General features: G+C 38.5%; 2 protein-coding genes across 3 annotated transcripts; one reads left to right on the forward strand and one right to left on the reverse strand.

Annotated features, from left to right (window-relative positions):
- The first annotated feature begins 1,350 nt into the window (after positions 1–1,350).
- Positions 1,351–3,795, forward strand: LOC115226705 (zinc finger protein 271-like). Of its 2 annotated transcripts, XM_036515261.1 has the most exons (2): positions 1,351–1,956; positions 2,125–3,795. In XM_036515261.1, the coding sequence occupies exons 1-2, from the start codon at positions 1,453–1,455 to the stop codon at positions 2,944–2,946; spliced, it is 1,326 nt and encodes a 441-aa protein (XP_036371154.1). In that variant the 5' UTR covers positions 1,351–1,452; the 3' UTR covers positions 2,947–3,795. The 2 variants fall into 2 exon arrangements, with proteins under 2 accessions (XP_036371154.1, XP_029653583.1); XM_029797723.2 differs by having other exon boundaries at positions 1,351–3,795.
- A 2,778-nt stretch (positions 3,796–6,573) lies between these two features.
- Positions 6,574–11,361, reverse strand: LOC118768537. Its single transcript, XM_036515215.1, has 2 exons — positions 9,303–11,361; positions 6,574–9,257 (listed from the first exon to the last, which is right to left on the reverse strand). The coding sequence occupies exons 1-2, from the start codon at positions 11,323–11,325 to the stop codon at positions 6,592–6,594; spliced, it is 4,689 nt and encodes a 1,562-aa protein (XP_036371108.1). The 5' UTR covers positions 11,326–11,361; the 3' UTR covers positions 6,574–6,591.
- Between the last annotated feature and the right edge of the window lie 8,377 nt (positions 11,362–19,738).

The raw sequence follows: 19,738 nt of genomic DNA on the forward strand, positions 1-19,738 counted from the left end.
GGGGCAAAATGAGTAATTGCCAATTTCTCCCAATTTGTTTGAGATAATTGTATTGTGAGTATTATACATAAATAAATGCACCCTTTTATAGCCTGACCAGGTTCTTGGGCCCGTTTTCCCGGTTTCAATGTCGTATGTGTTCCCCAGCTGAGTGGACTGGAGCAACGTGAAATGAAGTGTTTTGCTCAAGAACACAACACGTCACCCGGTCCAGGAATCGAAACCACGGTACTACTAGTGAACAGTGGTCCCGGTGCGCGCACTCGCGCTAGCTAGTCGTAAGTAGTCGTTCCTAAGACGACTTTTTAACCCTAACCCTAATTTTTTAGCCCTAACCCTAACCTTTGTTTGTTTATAAAAATAATTTATTTACTTTGTTCGAAAAATATTATTTAATTTTCGGCGATCTTTCGTCTCTAGTAGACCTTTTCGTCGAATTCCGTAAAAATATTTATTTTTTTTACATATGGGCTTGCGGGAACTTTTGAAGTAATATACATACATATACACATACACCGAGTAAAAAATTTCAGTTATCTCTCTCTTTCACACATTACTCTCTCTGTCTCTTCACACACACTAACAGAAGCACTTCACTTACACAACATACTGTCTGTCTCCCACACCCCATCAAACACACACACACACACACATGTACATCAATGCTTCCCATGCACGGTAACTTCAAAAGAACTTCCCTCGTCATACAATCGCTTTCTCTTAGTCTCTTTCGCTCTCATTACTTCAAAAGTTCCCGCAAGCCCATATGTAAAAAAAAGAATTTTTTTACGGAAATCGACGGAAAGGTCTACTAGAGACGAAAGATTGCCTAATTTTCTTTGATATGTAATCAGCCTTTAAATACAAACATACGCGCAAGTTGTTGTAGGATCGACTACTTACGACTAGCTAGTGACTGTTCGCTAGTAGTACCGAAACAAATATCTTGTCTTTTACGTGCTCAAAGAGAATGGCGATAGTTTTCTAAAACAGTAATCAAATTTTGTTATAATGTTTTGAATGCAGTTTGGAAATGTTGAATCTGTATTTTTTTAAGTAGCCTCTCTATCTTACACTGTTGTTTCTTTATTCTTTCAGAATATCAGATGACATTGGCGTAACTGAAGATACATTCTCATTATTTATCAGCTTTTTAAAGACCAAATTGGAAATATTGTACAGAACAGATATATACGATTCTCTACATAGATTTCTCTAAATCTATGGCAGAATTCCTCCGATATATTTACTCTGAATTGTATTATTAGCAAACTTTCAGGACCTCACTGGCTGGAGTGTCTACAAGATGAGTCTCTTTGCAAATTAAACTTGGATAAATTTACCAAGGTAACAATGAACTGAAATGCAGCAGACGAAATATATGTAAACAAAAGACTAAATAAACAAAAAGAAGAAAAAAAATATCTATATTGTGTTTTTCGAAGAAAAATAATGGAAAAAGGTGAAAAATTAAAGGAAGTGGTTTTTCCTGAGGATAGAGAAAAAGGGAGCAGAAAATTGTCACATGACTGTGATGTGTGTAAAAAGTCCTTCTCTCAAAAAGGATATTTGAATAAGCACAAACGTATTCATACAGTAGAGAAGCCATTTAAATGTGACATCTGTGGTAAATCATTTTCTATAAGTAGCCAATTAATCAGTCACAGCCATAGCCATACTGGAGAGAAGCCATTTCATTGTGGTGTCTGTGGTAAATCATTCTCTTCATCCAGTGTCTTTGCTACACACAAGCGTATTCATACAGGGGAGAAGCCATTTCACTGTGACATCTGTGGTAAATCATTCTTTCAAAAACACAACTTGACTAGACACAAACGTCTACATACTAGGGAGAAACCCTATCCCTGTGATGTCTGTAGTACATCATTCTCTGACCGAAGTGCTTTAAATTATCACAAGCGTGTTCATACAGGGGAGAAGCCATTTCACTGCGACATTTGTGGTAAATCATTCTCTCAAAAATGTGACTTATCTAGACACAAACGTATTCATACAGGAGAGAAGCCTTATCCCTGTGATGTCTGTGGTACATCATTCTCAGACCATAGTATTTTAACCACTCACATACGCGTTCATACAGGAGAGAAGCCATATCAGTGTAATATCTGCGGTAAATCATTCTCTCAAAGTAGTGTTTTAACTTCGCATAAACGTATTCACACAGGAGAGAAGCCATATCAATGCAACATCTGTGGCAAGTCTTTTTCTAGAAGTAGCACCCTAACTAAGCACAAACGTGTTCATACAGGAGAGACACCATATTTATGTGATATCTGTGGTAAATCATTCTCCCAAAGTGATAGCTTAGCTACTCACAAGCGTTTTCATACAGGGGAGAAGCCATATGGCTGTGATATCTGTGGTGAATCATTTTCTGTAAGTACTTACTTAATCAATCACAGACATATCCATACAGGGGAGAAGCCATATCACTGTGATACTTGTGGTAAATCATTCTCTTCAGCCAGTGTCTTCGCTACCCACAAACGTATTCATACAGGTGAGAAGCCATTTGACTGTGACGTTTGTGGTAAATCATTCTATCAAAAATATAAATTGACTACACACAAACGTATTCATACAGGAGAGAGGCCGTATCACTGTGATGTCTGCGGTACATCATTCTCTGGCCAAAGTGCTTTAAATTCTCACATGCATCTCCATACGGGAGAAAAGCAATTTCACTGTGACATCTGTGGTAAATCATTCTCTCAAAAATATAACTTGACTAGACACAAACGTATTCATACCAGGGAAAAGCCTTATCACTGTGATGTCTGTGGTACATCATTCTGTGACCAGAGTGCTTTAAATACTCATATACGTGTTCATACAGGGGAAAAATTATTTCACTGTGACATCTGTGGTAAGTCATTCTCACAAAAAAATAACTTAACTAGACACAAACATATTCATACTGGTTAGAAGTCATTTCAATGTCAGGAGTACATAGTTCTCTAACTGAAGTGGTTCAAATTCTCATGTTTGCATACAAGGGAAAAGCAATTTCTCTGTGACATCTGTGGTAAATCATTCTCTCAAAAATATAACTTGACTAACCACAAATATGTTTATACTGGGAAGCCATATCACTGTGATATCTGTGATACATCATTCTTTGGCTGAAGTGCTTTAAATTCTCACAAACGTGATCATACGGGAGAGAAGCCATATTACTGTGATATCTGAGGTACATCATTCCCTGTGAGTTGTAATTTATCTAAACTCAGACATCTCCATACAGGTGAGAAGCAATATCACTGTGATGTCTGTGACAAATTGTTTTCCTGAAGTATATAAGTTGACAAACGTATTCATACTGGAGAGAAGCCATATTCTTGTGTAAATCATTCTCTCAAGGTAGCCACTTTGCTTCTCACAAACGTTTCCATACAGGTGAGAAGCCTTATCACTGATACCTGTGGTAAATTGTTCTCCTGACGTAGTTGCTTAACTATACACAAACGTATTCACATTATTTTGAATTCGTCGAGCATTATCTGACAGCTTTCAAATTTGAATGGAGTGTTTATTTTTAGAATGACATTGTCGGGTAGGCGTAAGAGGCCAAGTCTGGCTAGTTTGATTAAAAAATAAGTAGAAAATTTGGGCCGGATATTGCTGATTTAAATTCTAAAAGATTAACACAAGAAATGCCAATATTTCTTAGTGCAAGGACCATAGGGGGCCATTTTTGATTGCCAATGAAAATTTTTATGTAATAGAATTTATTTTAAATATAAACAAATGCATTGAATAAAGGATTTGAAAATACATTCTTTTAGCATTTATTTACATGTGAAAAATATATATCTATGCACATATACTTGATATGATGTTCATGATTGCACATTCAATACAGTTAAGGAAATTGAAAAGTTATAAGCAGAATTGGTGATAAATGACCACTCGGTACTTCTGGTGTTCACTAAATGTGTATCTATTCATATAGATGTATGACTATCAATGTGACAATTCATAAGAACAATAAGCATTTTGAGCTCCTCCTAAATTGGTGATAGTGTTCTGGGCTTTCTCCATGGCATTAACTAAGCTACTCATCAGGGAATTGATGTAATTGTGGAAGTTCCTTCTATGACAAAAAAGTAAATAAATAAGGGACACTCTCTACAACTGTATATTCACACAGGAATGGAGAAAGAACTGTGTGTGGTAACAACTTCCCACCTCTATAGTTTGTAAGATAACTTACCTGTGGGATATGCTTTTTAAAAACATGAGCTCCTCCTAAAATGGTAGTGTTGTGGGCTTTCTCCATAAAAATATATATCTATGCACATATACTTGATATGATGCTCATGATTGCACATTCAATACAGTTGTAGAAATTAAAAAGTAATAAGCAGAATTGGTGAATAATGACCGCTCGGTACTTCTGGTGTTAACTAAATGTGTATCTATTCATATAGATGTATGACTATCAATGTGACAATTCATAAGAACAATAAGCATTTTGAGCTCCTCCTAAATTGGTGATAGTGTTCTGGGCTTTCTCCATGGCAATAACCAAACTACTCATCAGGGAATTGCTGTAATTGTCAAAGCTTCTTCAAGGCCAAAGAAAGAAAAAGGGACACTCTGTAACTGTAAATGTATTCACACAGGAGAGGAGGTAGAGCAGTGTGTGATAACAGCCTCCCAACTCTATAGTTTATGTCACCACATCTCAGGTAACTTACCTGTGGGTTATTTTTTTCAATAAAAGCAATTTCCTCCAGATTTTGAATAAGAGTTGTTTAAGGATGTTGAACAAAACACCCATGTTTCCAGAGGTGAATTATTTAAACTCCAAAGAATCCCTCTCAACACATGGCTCTGATGCTCCCCCTCTACTTCTTTCTGGAATTGAGAATTCAAATTTCAGAAGATTAGTACTTAGTCCCTGTCACTTAGCGGTTTGGCAAAAGAGACCGATAGAATAAGTACTGGGCTTACAAAAGGATAAGTCCCGGGGTCGAGTTGCCGGATTAAAGGCGGTGCTCCAGCATGGCCGCAGTCAAATGACCGAAACGAGTAAAAGAGACCGATAGAATAAGTACTGGGCTTACAAAGAATAAGTCCCGGGGTCGAGTTGCCGGATTAAAGGCGGTGCTCCAGCATGGCCGCAGTCAAATGACTGAAACAAGTAAAAGAGACCGATAGAATAAGTACTGGGCTTACAAAGAATAAGTCCCGGGGTCGAGTTGCCCGATTAAAAGCGGTGCTCCAGCATGGCCGCAGTCAAGTGACTGAAACCAGTAAAAGAGACCGATAGAATAAGTACTGGGCTTACAAAGAATAAGTCCCGGGGTCGAGTTGCCCGATTAAAAGCGGTGCTCCAGCATGGCCGCAGTCAAATGACTGAAACAAGTAAAAGAGACCGATAGAATAAGTACTGGGCTTACAAAGAATAAGTCCCGGGGTCAAGTTGCCCGATTAAAAGCGGTGCTCCAGCATGGCCGCAGTCAAATGACTGAAACCAGTAAAAGAGACCGATAGAATAAGTACTGGGCTTACAAAGAATAAGTCCCGGGGTCGAGTTGGCCGATTAAAAGCGGTGCTCCAGCATGGCCGCAGTCAAGTGACTGAAACAAGTAAAAGAGACCGATAGAATAAGTACTGGGCTTACAAAGAATAAGTCCCGGGGTCGAGTTGCCGGATTAAAGGCGGTGCTCCAGCATGGCCGCAGTCAAATGACCGAAACGAGTAAAAGAGACCGATAGAATAAGTACTGGGCTTACAAAGAATAAGTCCCGGGGTCGAGTTGCCGGATTAAAGGCGGTGCTCCAGCATGGCCGCAGTCAAATGACTGAAACCAGTAAAAGAGACCGATAGAATAAGTACTGGGCTTACAAAGAATAAGTCCCGGGGTCGAGTTGCCCGATTAAAAGCGGTGCTCCAGCATGGCCGCAGTCAAATGACTGAAACAAGTAAAAGAGACCGATAGAATAAGTACTGGGCTTACGAAGAATAAGTCCCGGGGTCGAGTTGCCGGATTAAAGGCGGTGCTCCAGCATGGCCGCAGTCAAATGACCGAAACGAGTAAAAGAGACCGATAGAATAAGTACTGGGCTTACAAAGAATAAGTCCCGGGGTCGAGTTGCCGGATTAAAGGCGGTGCTCCAGCATGGCCGCAGTCAAATGACTGAAACAAGTAAAAGAGACCGATAGAATAAGTACTGGGCTTACAAAGAATAAGTCCCGGGGTCGAGTTGCCGGATTAAAGGCGGTGCTCCAGCATGGCCACAGTCAAATGACCGAAACGAGTAAAAGAGACCGATAGAATAAGTACTGGGCTTACAAAGAATAAGTCCCGGGGTCGAGTTGCCGGATTAAAGGCGGTGCTCCAGCATGGCCGCAGTCAAATGACCGAAACGAGTAAAAGAGACCGATAGAATAAGTACTGGGCTTACAAAGAATAAGTCCCGGGGTCGAGTTGCCGGATTAAAGGCGGTGCTCCAGCATGGCCGTAGTCAAATGACTGGAACAAGTAAAAAGAGTAAATGATGCTGGTTCAACAACAATAACAATAATAATAGAAACATCGAAGAGTAATATTTCTGAAAATATTTATTTGTCATAATGAAAGAAAGCAAAAGATTGTCGTCCTATGGTAATCCCAAAAACCACGAACGAAACGTCTGTAATATCAAAACCAAGAACTGTAAAGACATCATTATCATCCCATCTGAGGAGTAAATATTCTTGAATATTTTCAGATGTTTGGTGTTCAATATGTCCAGGTATTTGGTAAATATTGCTGTATTTATCTGTTATATAAACACAGTCGCCACGTGTGGTTAGATACGGTCTGTACATATTATACTCAATATCTCCTGATAGTTTCATCTTCCTGATCAGATGTTCCCTATACCAACAGACAACATACTGATACCCACCATTCATATCTGCTGGCTCAACCATTTCCCAATTCATAACAACAATATCACCATCAGATGTCGCTATTACGTCACAAAATACCATCTCCAATTCCAGCACTTCGTTCACCTCTCCTGAACAAATTTCCCGATTGAATTTACACGTCTCACCATTGATATCAACTAAATCTACATAGGTATGATAGTATCTTCCAGCCTCAGTTACGGCTCTAATATAATGACCACCACACACGAGTTGATTGTCGTTGTATTTATAAATACTGTTGTAGTATTTACCCGTGTTGATGGTTTTTAAACGACGGAGATCCCTGTTGAAGAACATCAGTTGTTCACCAAAGACGATTATGAAACACTGATCTGTCCACCGACATATGTCTAATGATTTTTGTTGTGGTAGTTGTTCATGTTGAAGTATGTCTCCCGTTGTTGTATTAATTAATGTAACCGTGTCTCTAAACATCAACACACTCACGTTCTCATCCAACTTAATTAGTTTACTGTTATAATCTCTATTGTCCACATAAAAATAATTAACAGGTTCCTCGAATGCAGGAATGGAAAAAGGGACCATTGCTGTCCTATATGGAAGTCTCCTCACTGATATTTCATCAGTTCCTGACATACTCTCTGCTATGTAATTACCACATCTCACCTTTACTCTACCTTTACTAATTATTTCACCTGATTTATCTCTTCCTCTCCTCCCATCTCCTCTACTGTATTTCAGTTCATTAATTAATTCATTACTGAATATTCTATTATCCCACTGAGATGTAATGGAAGGGAAATGAAGACCAGAATCAAGATTTAATAACGACACAGATTCCAGAATGTTCACTTGGTCCCCATCAATCTTTATGCAATGACATTCAATCAATTCAGTATGTGCGCACCAGTAAATATTCCCCACTTTTCTCCATATTACACCATAAGGGATGAGACTCGACCAAACTTTATGGTTCACCAAATCTTGTTTCAGTTGAAATATTTCTTGTCTGTTTGGAAGTGTGACCATTATCTCTCTTTCTCCTGTAAAACACACACCACCAACTAAACTTCCAACATTTCTGTGACATAACAACTTCCCGTCTTCATCGAATATTTTAACATTTCCATTATTGGCTTTTTCACACACAACTGTCTTTCCTTCCTCAGAGACATCAATATCTTTCACTTGAACAGGAAATTTGTCTGTTTGCAAACAACAGGTAGGGAATCTCTCCCTATTAACATCAAACAAACCTTCAACATACAATTTATCTCTGTGACTTCCAACAAACCTTGGTCCTTTACAGTCTATACTGTAGAAATTTACTTCACCTTTATAAATTCTTTCATTTAAAAATATTCTGTCATATTCACCTGTGTATGTCAAGCACGTAATGGTTTCGTACAAACCGTAAACATCATATCTTTCCCACCATGCATTAATATACATATAACAGTCATCAATTGTCATGGGCTTAATGTTACTGTTATATTCCTTGTAGTGTCTAACTGAATATAAATACTGACCATCACTACTGAGGAAATTGATGAAATTGTCATTGCTGACAACAATATCATCATTAGCAGTAACTGTAATATTGCATATGCCTGCAACATAATCAATAACCTCACCACCTCTCATCAATAATGTCTCAGGTATGTCTATTTGCTTCATTATACTCACAGTCGAATGGATTTCATCAAAATCAATGACATACAAAGTACGTTCATCTCCATCCCAACTACATAACAGTAGATTGTCCGAAAAAGAAGTAATATGTTTATATTTATCTCTCGTTTGGTAATTTACTAATGACAATGGAAATTCCACTTTTAATGTCAACAATCGGTATTTATCATCCTCAGTCGTAATGACCAGTGTGTTTGACTGCCATCGACACATATTGATGGGAGAGACATTCAATTTGATAGAATCCATGAGTTGACCATCAAATGTGAATAACTTAACATTTTCATTTTTCCTGTCATATCCTGCAATCAGGTTATTTTCAGTAACAACCAAACGATCAATCTTCACTCGCAATTTGTCTCCCAAATGTTGAGGGAGATGAATATGTCTGGCTTTGTCAGAAACTGTCAGGTCCTGTAGATATAAAGTGGAAGACAACATTTCACTGACAGAAATGTTTCTGGAAAATACATCCACCAGGTCGATGTAATAATTAAGTTGATTATTAGTAACGAGATCTCTCAACACCAAATTATGATCATTTATGGCAAACATACGAGTGTTGTCTATCAGATAGATAAACATTTTATCTATACAACCACCATAGAGATTGGGGGCAGGTTTCATTTGGGATAGTAAAACACTGGGGACCGTCTTACCACTACTACTACTACTGCTGCTACTACTGCTGCTACTACTGCTACTACTACTACTACTACCACTACCACCACTACTACTTCTACGACGACGTCTACTATCATGACCACCACCACCAACACTAGTGCAGCATTGAAATACTCTTCTCTTAGTAACAATTAATAACTTTTGTGTTTCATTTTCTATTGCTAATGCTTTCACTAGAAAAGGGATATTAATTATCTTAATTACTTCAACTTGATTAAAGTTTTTAATGGCCAAAACATCTAAATGTGATGGTTTATCACAATAACAAACAATTTCACATTCACCCATCTTACACACCCGTACATAAGGCTGTCTTAATGATATACTTCTCACTGTCTTTGATAGGTTTCCAATGACCCTTAATTGTTTCTGTAGGGGTAATGTGACACCTATATGATTAGAATCCCATCGACATATATCTGTGGCTGTAGATGGCAGAGATAATCTGGACACAATGTCTCCTTCCTGAGAAATGTACAACAAGCAATCATGGTTGATGTCAGACACCACCAACTGTCCATTGGACAGATTACATATTTCGCCAATGACAAGTTTTTTGTCTTTCTCCTTTTCTTTGAGTCGTAGATTTAGATTTCTGATATAAGGATTTTCCGGGTGTAAACAACAGCCAGAAGACCGGTCATGATTCTTGTATAGAAGAATCCTGTTGAGTTGAGTGTCCGGGACATAAAGAGTTCCTTGGAAAACAGCAATGTGAGGGTGAACAGGGAAAGGCAGTTCCCACTGCCATTTCATTTCTCCATATAGATCGTAGCATCTGAGAATAGAGTGTCTCCTGAAGAGGACATAGAAATAAACATTATCAGAGTAGATGTGATGAGGGTAGCCATAGAATGGAAGGTATTTTTGAAAAAGTTCTTCACCACATGTGGAATAAAATACCATTTTATTTTCGCTTCCATCTACGACTACAAAATTAACTGGAGTTGCAGCAATGCTGACATTATGATGTCTCAGAGAAATTCTTTCTATAATGTCAACTTTATCATCCTTGATCAAGAGGATATGGACCTCGTGTTTGTTTCCATTTGTGGTTAGAGCTAAATACTTATTTGATACAACATGACATAGTTTAATGTAATCAGTATGGACTTTCATTAAAGGGCCTTTCATTAGCCTAGGACATGTGATACACTGAAATGCTTTGTTTTCACGATAAAACACCAGAAATCCTTTAGAATTCATTCTACAAAAGCAAGAAGGAATCTCAAGGAAAGTTGAATTATTTTGGTTAATTATTTGTCCAGTCTCAGTGAATAATATAGCTTTATTATTCCTGTAGAATATTAATATAGAAGATGTAGACATAGGTAGAATATTAGTAACGTTGTAGCAATCCTCAATATAAATATAGTTGTTCAATCTTGGGGTCCATAGCTGGGAGTTATATGACTGCCTGGGCCAAAAGTCTTCATTTGTTCCAATGATATGAAGGACATCAAAATAATCGGTTACAAAAATGTTTTTTTTGCCAACAGAAATATGGCGGCATTTCATGCCAATTTCTCTTGTTGTCACAGCACCCGTACCTGAAATCCGATAAATAATATGTCCCTGGAGGACATAAAAATGGTTTTGATACACAGAGATGTGGCTTGGAATGTCCAGAGAATTGGTATCCACCTCAAATAACTGCTGGCCATCCACATTGTAACAGGTAACCCTGTTAATATTGGAAAAGGATACTAAGAGTTTATTTTGTGCTCCTACAGCAATATCTGTTGGTATTTCTTGTGTTATGAATTCGTATTTTATTCTATTCTCTTCCCAGTCAATGACGTATATGGTTCGACCAAACAGTTCTACACCCATAAGCGTAGAATGTTCCAAATAAGAAACCAAGATTAATCCTAGCTGAATTCTTTTGATTCTCAAACTTAAAGGGTTGATAATAAGAATCATTTTTTGAAATGGTAGGGTGGCCAGGACTGTGTCTTCACTGATTCTGGTAAAGTCAGTAACAGAAGATGAGCAATGAACATCGTTTCTGTTGCCGTCTCTTGTTACACAACATATTGACATGCAGTGGCGGGAATATGTTACAATTCCCCTTGTATGACAACAATATTGGATATTGGGTTGCTTAAGTCTTCTCCAGATTCCTCAATCTTTGCTTCTCTGTTTACAACCGAAGAATGTGGCCGAAATTTGTTGATTATTTTTGGTGCTTCAATTGTTTTGTGTTTGTCTTGAAAAACATTTGTCTTAACGTATTGTTCCAGAAAACATTCAAGATTCGCAAAAATGACAAAATCTTGGCTGTAATTATACTTCTTAATGTCTTTCTGCAAAATTTCTATTCTCTGTGTAAAATCTTTTAGAAAAGTATTTTCATCCATTCCTATACTTTTTTAAAAAGTACATATTTCTTCCCGAGAATTTATCAACAAATTAATTTTGTCCTCATAGGCATTGAATCTTGTATAAAATATGTGTTTGTCCAAAATATCTCGTTTTCTAATTATTTCCCAGTTTTTATCGTCTCCTTTATGTCTTTTTTGTTTTGTTGTTGGCTGTGATGAAGATCGTTTCTGTGATACTTCTCGCCTTGATCCATCATCTCTCCAGTATCGGCACTTTTTATGATAGACATCTTCTTCTCTTTCTGATGTTGAGCCCCAGGAGGATCTTTTCAGGGATGCAAGTCTTCTTGAAGTATTTCCTGATTTGTCTTCCATAGTGAATCTATGAAGAAAAATAAGAAAAACAATTAGCTTAGTGAAAGCGTCAAAGTTTCAGGGACATAATGATTCCTTCCTTATTTCAAATACTCAAAGGCCGCGAGCTGGCAGAATCGTTAGCACGCCGGGTGAAATGCTTAGCGGTATTTCGTCTGTCGCAACATTCTGAGTTCAAATTCTGCTGAGGTCGACTTTGCCATTCATCTTTTTGGGGTCAATAAATTAGGTACCAGTTGGGTGCTGGGGTTGATGTCATTGACTGTTCCCCTCCCCACAAAATCCAGGCCTTGTGCCTATAGTAGAAAGGATTATTTTTAATACACAAACATGTACGCATTTCTATCAAAGGTAGTCGAGTTGACATTTATTCAACTTTTCCCATGTAATCCTTTCTACTAAAGGCCTAAAGTTTGGTGGGAGGGCACAAGTCGATTACATCGACTCCAGTGCATAACTGGTACTTAATTTATAGACAACAAAAGGATGAAAGGCAAAGTCGACCTTGGCAGAATTTGAACTCAGAACGTAGCAACAGGTGAAATACCATTAAGCATCTTGCCCAGTGTGCTAACAATTCTGCCATCTTGCTGCCTTATTTTCCCAGTAAAAGGATTAGCAACAAACAACTTGTCACATCATCATCATCATCATCATTTAGCGTCCGTTTTCCATGCTAGCATGGGTTGGACGGTTCAACTGGGGTCTGTGAAGCTGGAAGGCTTCGTCAGGCCCAGTCAGATCTGGCAGTGTTTCTACGGCTGGATGCCCTTCCTAACGCCAACCACTCCGTGAGTGTAGTGGGTGCTTTTTACGTGCCACCCGCACAGGTGCCAGACAGAGCTGGCAAATGGCCACGAACGGATGGTGCTTTTACGTGCCACCGGCACGGGAGCCAGGCGAGGCTGGCAACGGACACGAACGGATGGTGCTTTTACGTGCCACCAACACAGGTGCCAGACAGAGCTGGCAAATGGCCACGAACGGATGGTGCTTTTACGTGCCACCGGCACGGGAGCCAGGCGAGGCTGGCAACGGACACGAACGGATGGTGCTTTTACGTGTCACCGGCACGGGGGCCAGGCGAGGCTGGCAACGGCCACGAATGGATGGTGCTCTTACGTGTCACCGGCACGGGAGCCAGGCGAGGCTGGCAACGGACACGAACGGATGGTGCTTTTACGTGCTTTCACATTCTATTGTATTACTACAACAGGGGCCAAGTTGATTTCATTGACCCCAGTATACAACTGGTACTTATTTCATCCTTTTGTTGTCTATAAATTAAGTACCAGTTATGCACTGGGGTCGATGTAATTGACTTGTCCCCTCTCACCAAACTTTAGGCCTTTACTAGAAAGGTTGAGTACTGTTGTAGTAATACAATAGAATGTGATAAGTTGTTTGTTGCTTTAAAGAGTAAAACTCATGACCCATATAATACAGACATAGCCTGAAACGTCTCTGCCAACACTGCTTTTCAGTCTGTTAACCTATTTCTGTCTATAAACGACACACCCAATCGTCAATCATTATTCACTGTTTTCTCAACCATGAATCTACACTTTTCAAAAGCCTTTCTTGCTCAATACATACTCTCTTTTACTTGTTTCTGTCATTTGACCGCGGCCATGCTGGAGCACTGCCTTTAGTCGAGCAAATCGACCCCAGGACTTATTCTTTTGTAAGCCCAGTACTTATTCTATCGGTCTCTTTTACTTGTTTCAGTCATTTGACTGTGGCCATGCTGGAGCACTGCCTTTAGTCGAGCAAATCGACCCCAGGACTTATTCTTTTGTAAGCCCAGTACTTATTCTATCAGTCTCTTTTACTTGTTTCAGTCATTTGACTGTGACCATGCTGGAGCACTGCCTTTAGTCGAGCAAATCGACCCCAGGACTTATTCTTTTGTAAGCCCAGTACTTATTCTATCGGTCTCTTTTACTTGTTTCTGTCATTTGACCGCGGCCATGCTGGAGCACTGCCTTTAGTCGAGCAAATCGACCCCAGGACTTATTCTTTTGTAAGCCCAGTACTTATTCTATCAGTCTCTTTTACTTGTTTCAGTCATTTAACTGCGGCCATGCTGGAGCAACGCCTTTAGTCGAGCAAATCGACCCCAGGACTTATTCTTTTGTAAGCCCAGTACTTATTCTATCGGTCTCTTTTACTTGTTTCAGTCATTTAACTGCGGCCATGCTGGAGCACTGCCTTTAGTCGAGCAAATCGACCCCAGGACTTATTCTTTTGTAAGCCCAGTACTTATTCTATCGGTCTCTTTTACTTGTTTCAGTCATTTAACTGCGGCCATGCTGGAGCAACGCCTTTAGTCGAGCAAATCGACCCCAGGACTTATTCTTTTGTAAGCCCAGTACTTATTCTATCGGTCTCTTTTACTTGTTTCAGTCATTTAACTGCGGCCATGCTGGAGCACTGCCTTTAGTCGAGCAAATCGACCCCAGGACTTATTCTTTTGTAAGTCCAGTACTTATTCTATCGGTCTCTTTTACTTGTTTCAGTCATTTGACTGTGGCCATGCTGGAGCACTGCCTTTAGTCGAGCAAATCGACCCCAGGACTTATTCTTTTGTAAGCCCAGTACTTATTCTATCGGTCTCTTTTACTTGTTTCAGTCATTTAACTGCGGCCATGCTGGAGCACTGCCTTTAGTCGAGCAAATCGACCCCAGGACTTATTCTTTTGTAAGCCCAGTACTTATTCTATCGGTCTCTTTTACTTGTTTCAGTCATTTGACTGTGGCCATGCTGGAGCACTGCCTTTAGTCGAGCAAATCGACCCCAGGACTTATTCTTTTGTAAGCCCAGTACTTATTCTATCGGTCTCTTTTACTTGTTTCAGTCATTTAACTGCGGCCATGCTGGAGCAACGCCTTTAGTCGAGCAAATCGACCCCAGGACTTATTCTTTTGTAAGCCCAGTACTTATTCTATCGGTCTCTTTTACTTGTTTCAGTCATTTAACTGCGGCCATGCTGGAGCAACGCCTTTAGTTGAGCAAATCGATCCCAGGACTTATTCTTTGTAAGCCTAGTACTTATTCTATCGGTCTCTTTTGCAGGGATGTAAACACACCACCATCGATTGTCAAGCGACGTTGGGGGAACAAAGACAGACAAACAAACATACACACATGCACACAGACACACATATATATACATATATACGACAGGCTTCTTTCAGTTTCTGTCTACCAAATCCACTCACAAGGCTTTGGTCAGCCCGAGGCTATAGTAGAAGACACTTGCCCAAGGTGCCACACAGTATAGGAATGAACCCGGAACCATGTGGTTGGTAAGCAAGCTACTTACCACACAGTCACTTCTGCGCCTATAATTCCACAGAACTCACCAATAATTTTTCTAAATTAAACAAATTTTAAGATAGATTGTTGTTTAAAACAAATAATTAAATGTAATTTACAAAATTATATTTAAAATATAATCCTTTTAGATTTAATAAGATATTAAAGTTTTATAATGTAAAAGGAACAATCTATAAAATTAAAATCATACTTTCAAAATTTGGCACAAGGCCAGCAATTTTGGGGGAGGTGTTAAATCGATTAGATTCACCCCAGTATTCAACTGGTACTTATTTTATCTACTCTGAAAAAACGAAAGGCAAATTTGACCCCAGCAGAATTTGAACTCAGAACATAAACACATATGAAATTTTTTCTGGGCATTTTGCCTGCAGAATAAAGTCAAAATATTAAAACATTTCAATTGTTATTATACCATAAACCCTCGAGTATAATCTGCATTTTTTTCCCAAAATTTAAAGGTCAAAATCCTTAGTGCGTACTATAAACGAGGTAAAAAATGAAAAATATTTTCTAGGCAATGTCCGAGTCTCTATTTGCTGTCCAGCAATGTTTATTCAGACGCATTTAGTGATGTCGGGCGCGAAAATACCTTAAGCTAATCCTAAAAGCAATGAAGTCACAAAAGAATTATCCATAACTTGCAGTAAGCAAAATTTATTAAATGTTATTTCTTTATTTTCTGCCAACAAAATGCACAAAAAAGCTACACGTTTGCATTATGTTATATATACAATAATAATAATAAAGGACGTTACCGTATAAATTTTTACAAACCATGGACGTTATATAGACCTCCTTGACTCAAGTTAGAGAAGGGGTGTGTATTATACACAAGGTTTAGGCTTTTCAGAGGTACAGCCCCTTATAACTCCCCTGCGTATTATACTCAAGGGCAGACTATACTCAAGGATTTACAGTTAATAGTAAATGTAAAATGTAGCATATATATTAGTATTTAAACTAGTCATGCCCAGCGCTAATATTTTATGTTTTATACTCAAACCGACCAGATCTGGTCCCTCGTACCTGCCCTTTTATGTCATTCTAAAAGTGCAACAATCATATTATTGAACTCCCAAAGCTACAAGATAGTGCATGATCACTTTAAAGTAATCCTTACTACTAAAGGCACAGGCCCTGAAGTTTTGGGTGAGGGGACTCGTTGATTACATCAACCCCAGTGTTTCACCAGTACTTAATTTATCAACCCCGAAAGGACAAAAGGCAAAGTTGACCTTGGCAGAATTTGAACTAAGGAAGTAAGCGAACCATCCAAATGTGGCTGTTGCCAGTGCCACCCCAACGGGCCTCCGTGCCGGTGACACGTGAAAAGCACCATCCGATCGTGGTCGTTTGCCAGCCTCGCCTGGCACGTAAAAAGCACCATCCGATCATGGCCGTTGCCAGCCTCGCCTGGCCCCTATGCCGGTGGCACGTAAAAAGCACCATCTGACCGTGGCCATTGCCAGCCTTGCCTGGCCCCCGTGCAGGTAGCACATAAAAAGCACCCACTACACTCTCGGAGTGGTTGGCGTTAGGAAGGGCATCCAGCTGTAGAAACCTTGCCAGATCAAACTGGGCCTGATGCAGCCTTCTGGCTTCCCAGACCCCAGTTGAACCGTCCAACTCATGCCAGCATAGAAAACGGACGTTAAACGATGATGATGATGATGATGATGATGAACGTAATACAGACAAAAGCTGCAAAACATTTTGTCCCGTATTTTAATGATCCAGTCAGCTTGCCACGATCATTGATTCAAAATAATATGAAGAAAAAAGCTTTATATTTGATAGGAAAAATCTGAATGTTAAAGAGTTAAAATATACTAAAATTATGGTTTCTAACATTGGTGATTAGATCAAAGTTAACTCATTAGCAAGGAAACTTATAGTTAAGGAGTGACCTTAGGTCATTTAGATCATTTGGCAGTGGTTATCTTGTATGTAATTAGGTTACATAGCAGTTATAATGTTTACCTTGTATATAATTTTTTTTGGTAATTTTATTCATATACATACATACATATATGTGTGTGTGTGTGTGTGTGTGAATAAAATTATCAGGAAAATTACGTTTTTATTGAAAATTTAATATTAAAATAAAAATCAGTTTAAAAAAAAAAAACTATGTTGCTCGAAAGGGAAAAAAAACCCGATCCCTTGGCAAAATTGACTAAACATTAGATGAAATAACTTGTGATATTTATTCTGAGTCTCTGCTTTCTGAGTTCAAATCCTGGCATGGTCAACTTTGCTTTTTATCCTTTTGGGGTTGATAAATAAAATAACAGACTAAGGTGTTGGTTAAGCGGAACCATTAGACATAGGATGAGATGTCTTGTAGTATTTGTTCTGGCTCTTTGTAATTTGAGTTCAAATCCCACGGTGACCTACCTGGGCAGTAGATTTAATCTATTGAACTAGAGGGTGTCCTTTTAGCAGTGTAATTCTCTGTTTTATGCATTTCTGTTAGGTCACCTGTCTGGAGGAAATCTACCTGCCACCCTGGAAATCTACCTCAGAGACCCTGGAAAAATAAAGGGTCATAGGCAGGGCCCTTCTCTCCTTGATTAAGTGTATAAATATATGAAGTTTAGGATAAAATAACTAATTAATTTTTTAGCTGTAAAATTGATTTAGAAATCATAAAATTTCACTCGAGAATTAGAAATCCACTGCAAGCTACCAAAAATAGGGTTTCATTTGATATAAACATCTTAATTTCCTTAATTTTCATCAGTTTTAAAATAGTTATAACCAAACTATACTTTATATGGCGATCTTTCGTCTCTAGTAGACCTTTCCATCGATTTCCGTAAAAAAATTTTTTTTTTTACATATGGGCTTGCGGGAACTTTTGAAGTAATATACATACATATACACATACACCGAGTAAAAAATTTCAGTTATCTCTCTCTTTCACACATTACTCTGTCTCTTCACACACACACTAACAGAAGCACTTCACTTACACAACATACTGTCTGTCTCCCACACCCCATCAAACACACACACACACACACACAAATGTACATCAACAGTCCCCCTGAACGGTAACTTCAAAAGAACTTCCCTCGTCATACAATCGCTTTCTCTTAGTCTCTTTCGCTCTCATTACTTCAAAAGTTCCCACAAGCCCATACGTAAAAAAAAAAATTTTTTTACGGAAATCGACGGAAAGGTCTACTAGAGACGAAAGATTGCTCTTTATGTTATATTCTGTAAATGTAAATAAAATGATTTATTTGGTAATATAACAGTCTAAAATGTTTTAACAGTTTCTAGTCTTATAGAATATTATCTGAAAATAAACAAATTTGTATATAACAGTACAGGGATATTATTAATAAATATCCTAGAAACAGCTGTCAGACCTTCTAACTATAAATGTTCTAATATCTATACAGCCTTAGTTTTTTTATCTCATTACGCAAAAAATTCTTATATACACACGCTGACATAGAACCAACGTTGAACCCTTTATTCGCAAAATTACAGAATCTGGAACTTAACTATGGTCTGTCTACAGCACTTATTCAGCATAACCTGACACCTTTGGGTCTCAGTGACACCATTATCTCTATATAACAGTTATATTCATTTTTGAAATAGTTCTAATGAATCTTCAGTGAGGTAAAAGTATTAGTAAATTGTCTGTTAATTAAAACAATTATCGCAATAAGATTTATATTTACCTGCCTCAGCTATTATGTTTCAGTTTCAACCTGAAGTTTCTTTATTTCTCAGCAAAATCTTGTCAAACCACTTCAGTCCAACAGTCACATAGATATGACTTCTGCAGCAGTTGACATGGGAGTGATAGCATTCCAGGAAAAAGTTTATAGGCGTGTGTGGGCACGTTACCATGACAACTTTTCTGTATTTGTTTAAATGTATGGTATGTGTATATTTGTAACATATATATATATAGGCGCAAGAGTGGCTGTGTGGTAAGTAGCTTGCTAACCAACCACATGGTTCCGGGTTCAGTCCCACTGCGTGGCATCTTGGGCAAGTGTTTTCTGCTATAGCCTCGGGCCAACCAATGCCTTGTGAGTGGATTTGGTAGACGGAAACTGAAAGAAGCCTGCCGTATATATGTATATATATATATATGTATGTGTCTGTGTTTGTCACTCTAGCATTGCTTGACAACCGAAGCTGGTGTGTTTACATCCCCGTCACTTAGCGGTTCGGCAAAAGAGACCGATAGAATAAGTACTGGGCTTACAAAGAATAAGTCCCGGGGTCGATTTGCTCAACTAAAGGCGGTGCTCCAGCATGGCCGCAGTCAAATGACTGAAACAAGTGAAAGAGTAAAGAGTATATATATATCTATATATATATATATCTCTCTCTCTCTCTCTCTCTCTCTATATATATATATATATATATATATATATATAGAGAG

The sequence above is a fragment of the Octopus sinensis genome, linkage group LG30, assembly GCF_006345805.1.
Source record: "Octopus sinensis linkage group LG30, ASM634580v1, whole genome shotgun sequence".
NCBI lineage: Eukaryota > Metazoa > Mollusca > Cephalopoda > Octopoda > Octopodidae > Octopus > Octopus sinensis.

Coding starts and splice junctions, on each gene's coding strand:
- LOC118768537 (XM_036515215.1), bottom strand. CDS start 11,325: ATGTCAATATGTTGTGTAACAAGAGACGGCAACAGAAACGATGTTCAT. Junction 9,258..9,302: donor TAGTGGTAGTAGTAGTAGTA/GTAGCAGTAGTA, acceptor GTAGTAGTAGTG/GTAAGACGGTCCCCAGTGTT.
- LOC115226705 (XM_029797723.2), top strand. CDS start 1,453: ATGGAAAAAGGTGAAAAATTAAAGGAAGTGGTTTTTCCTGAGGATAGA.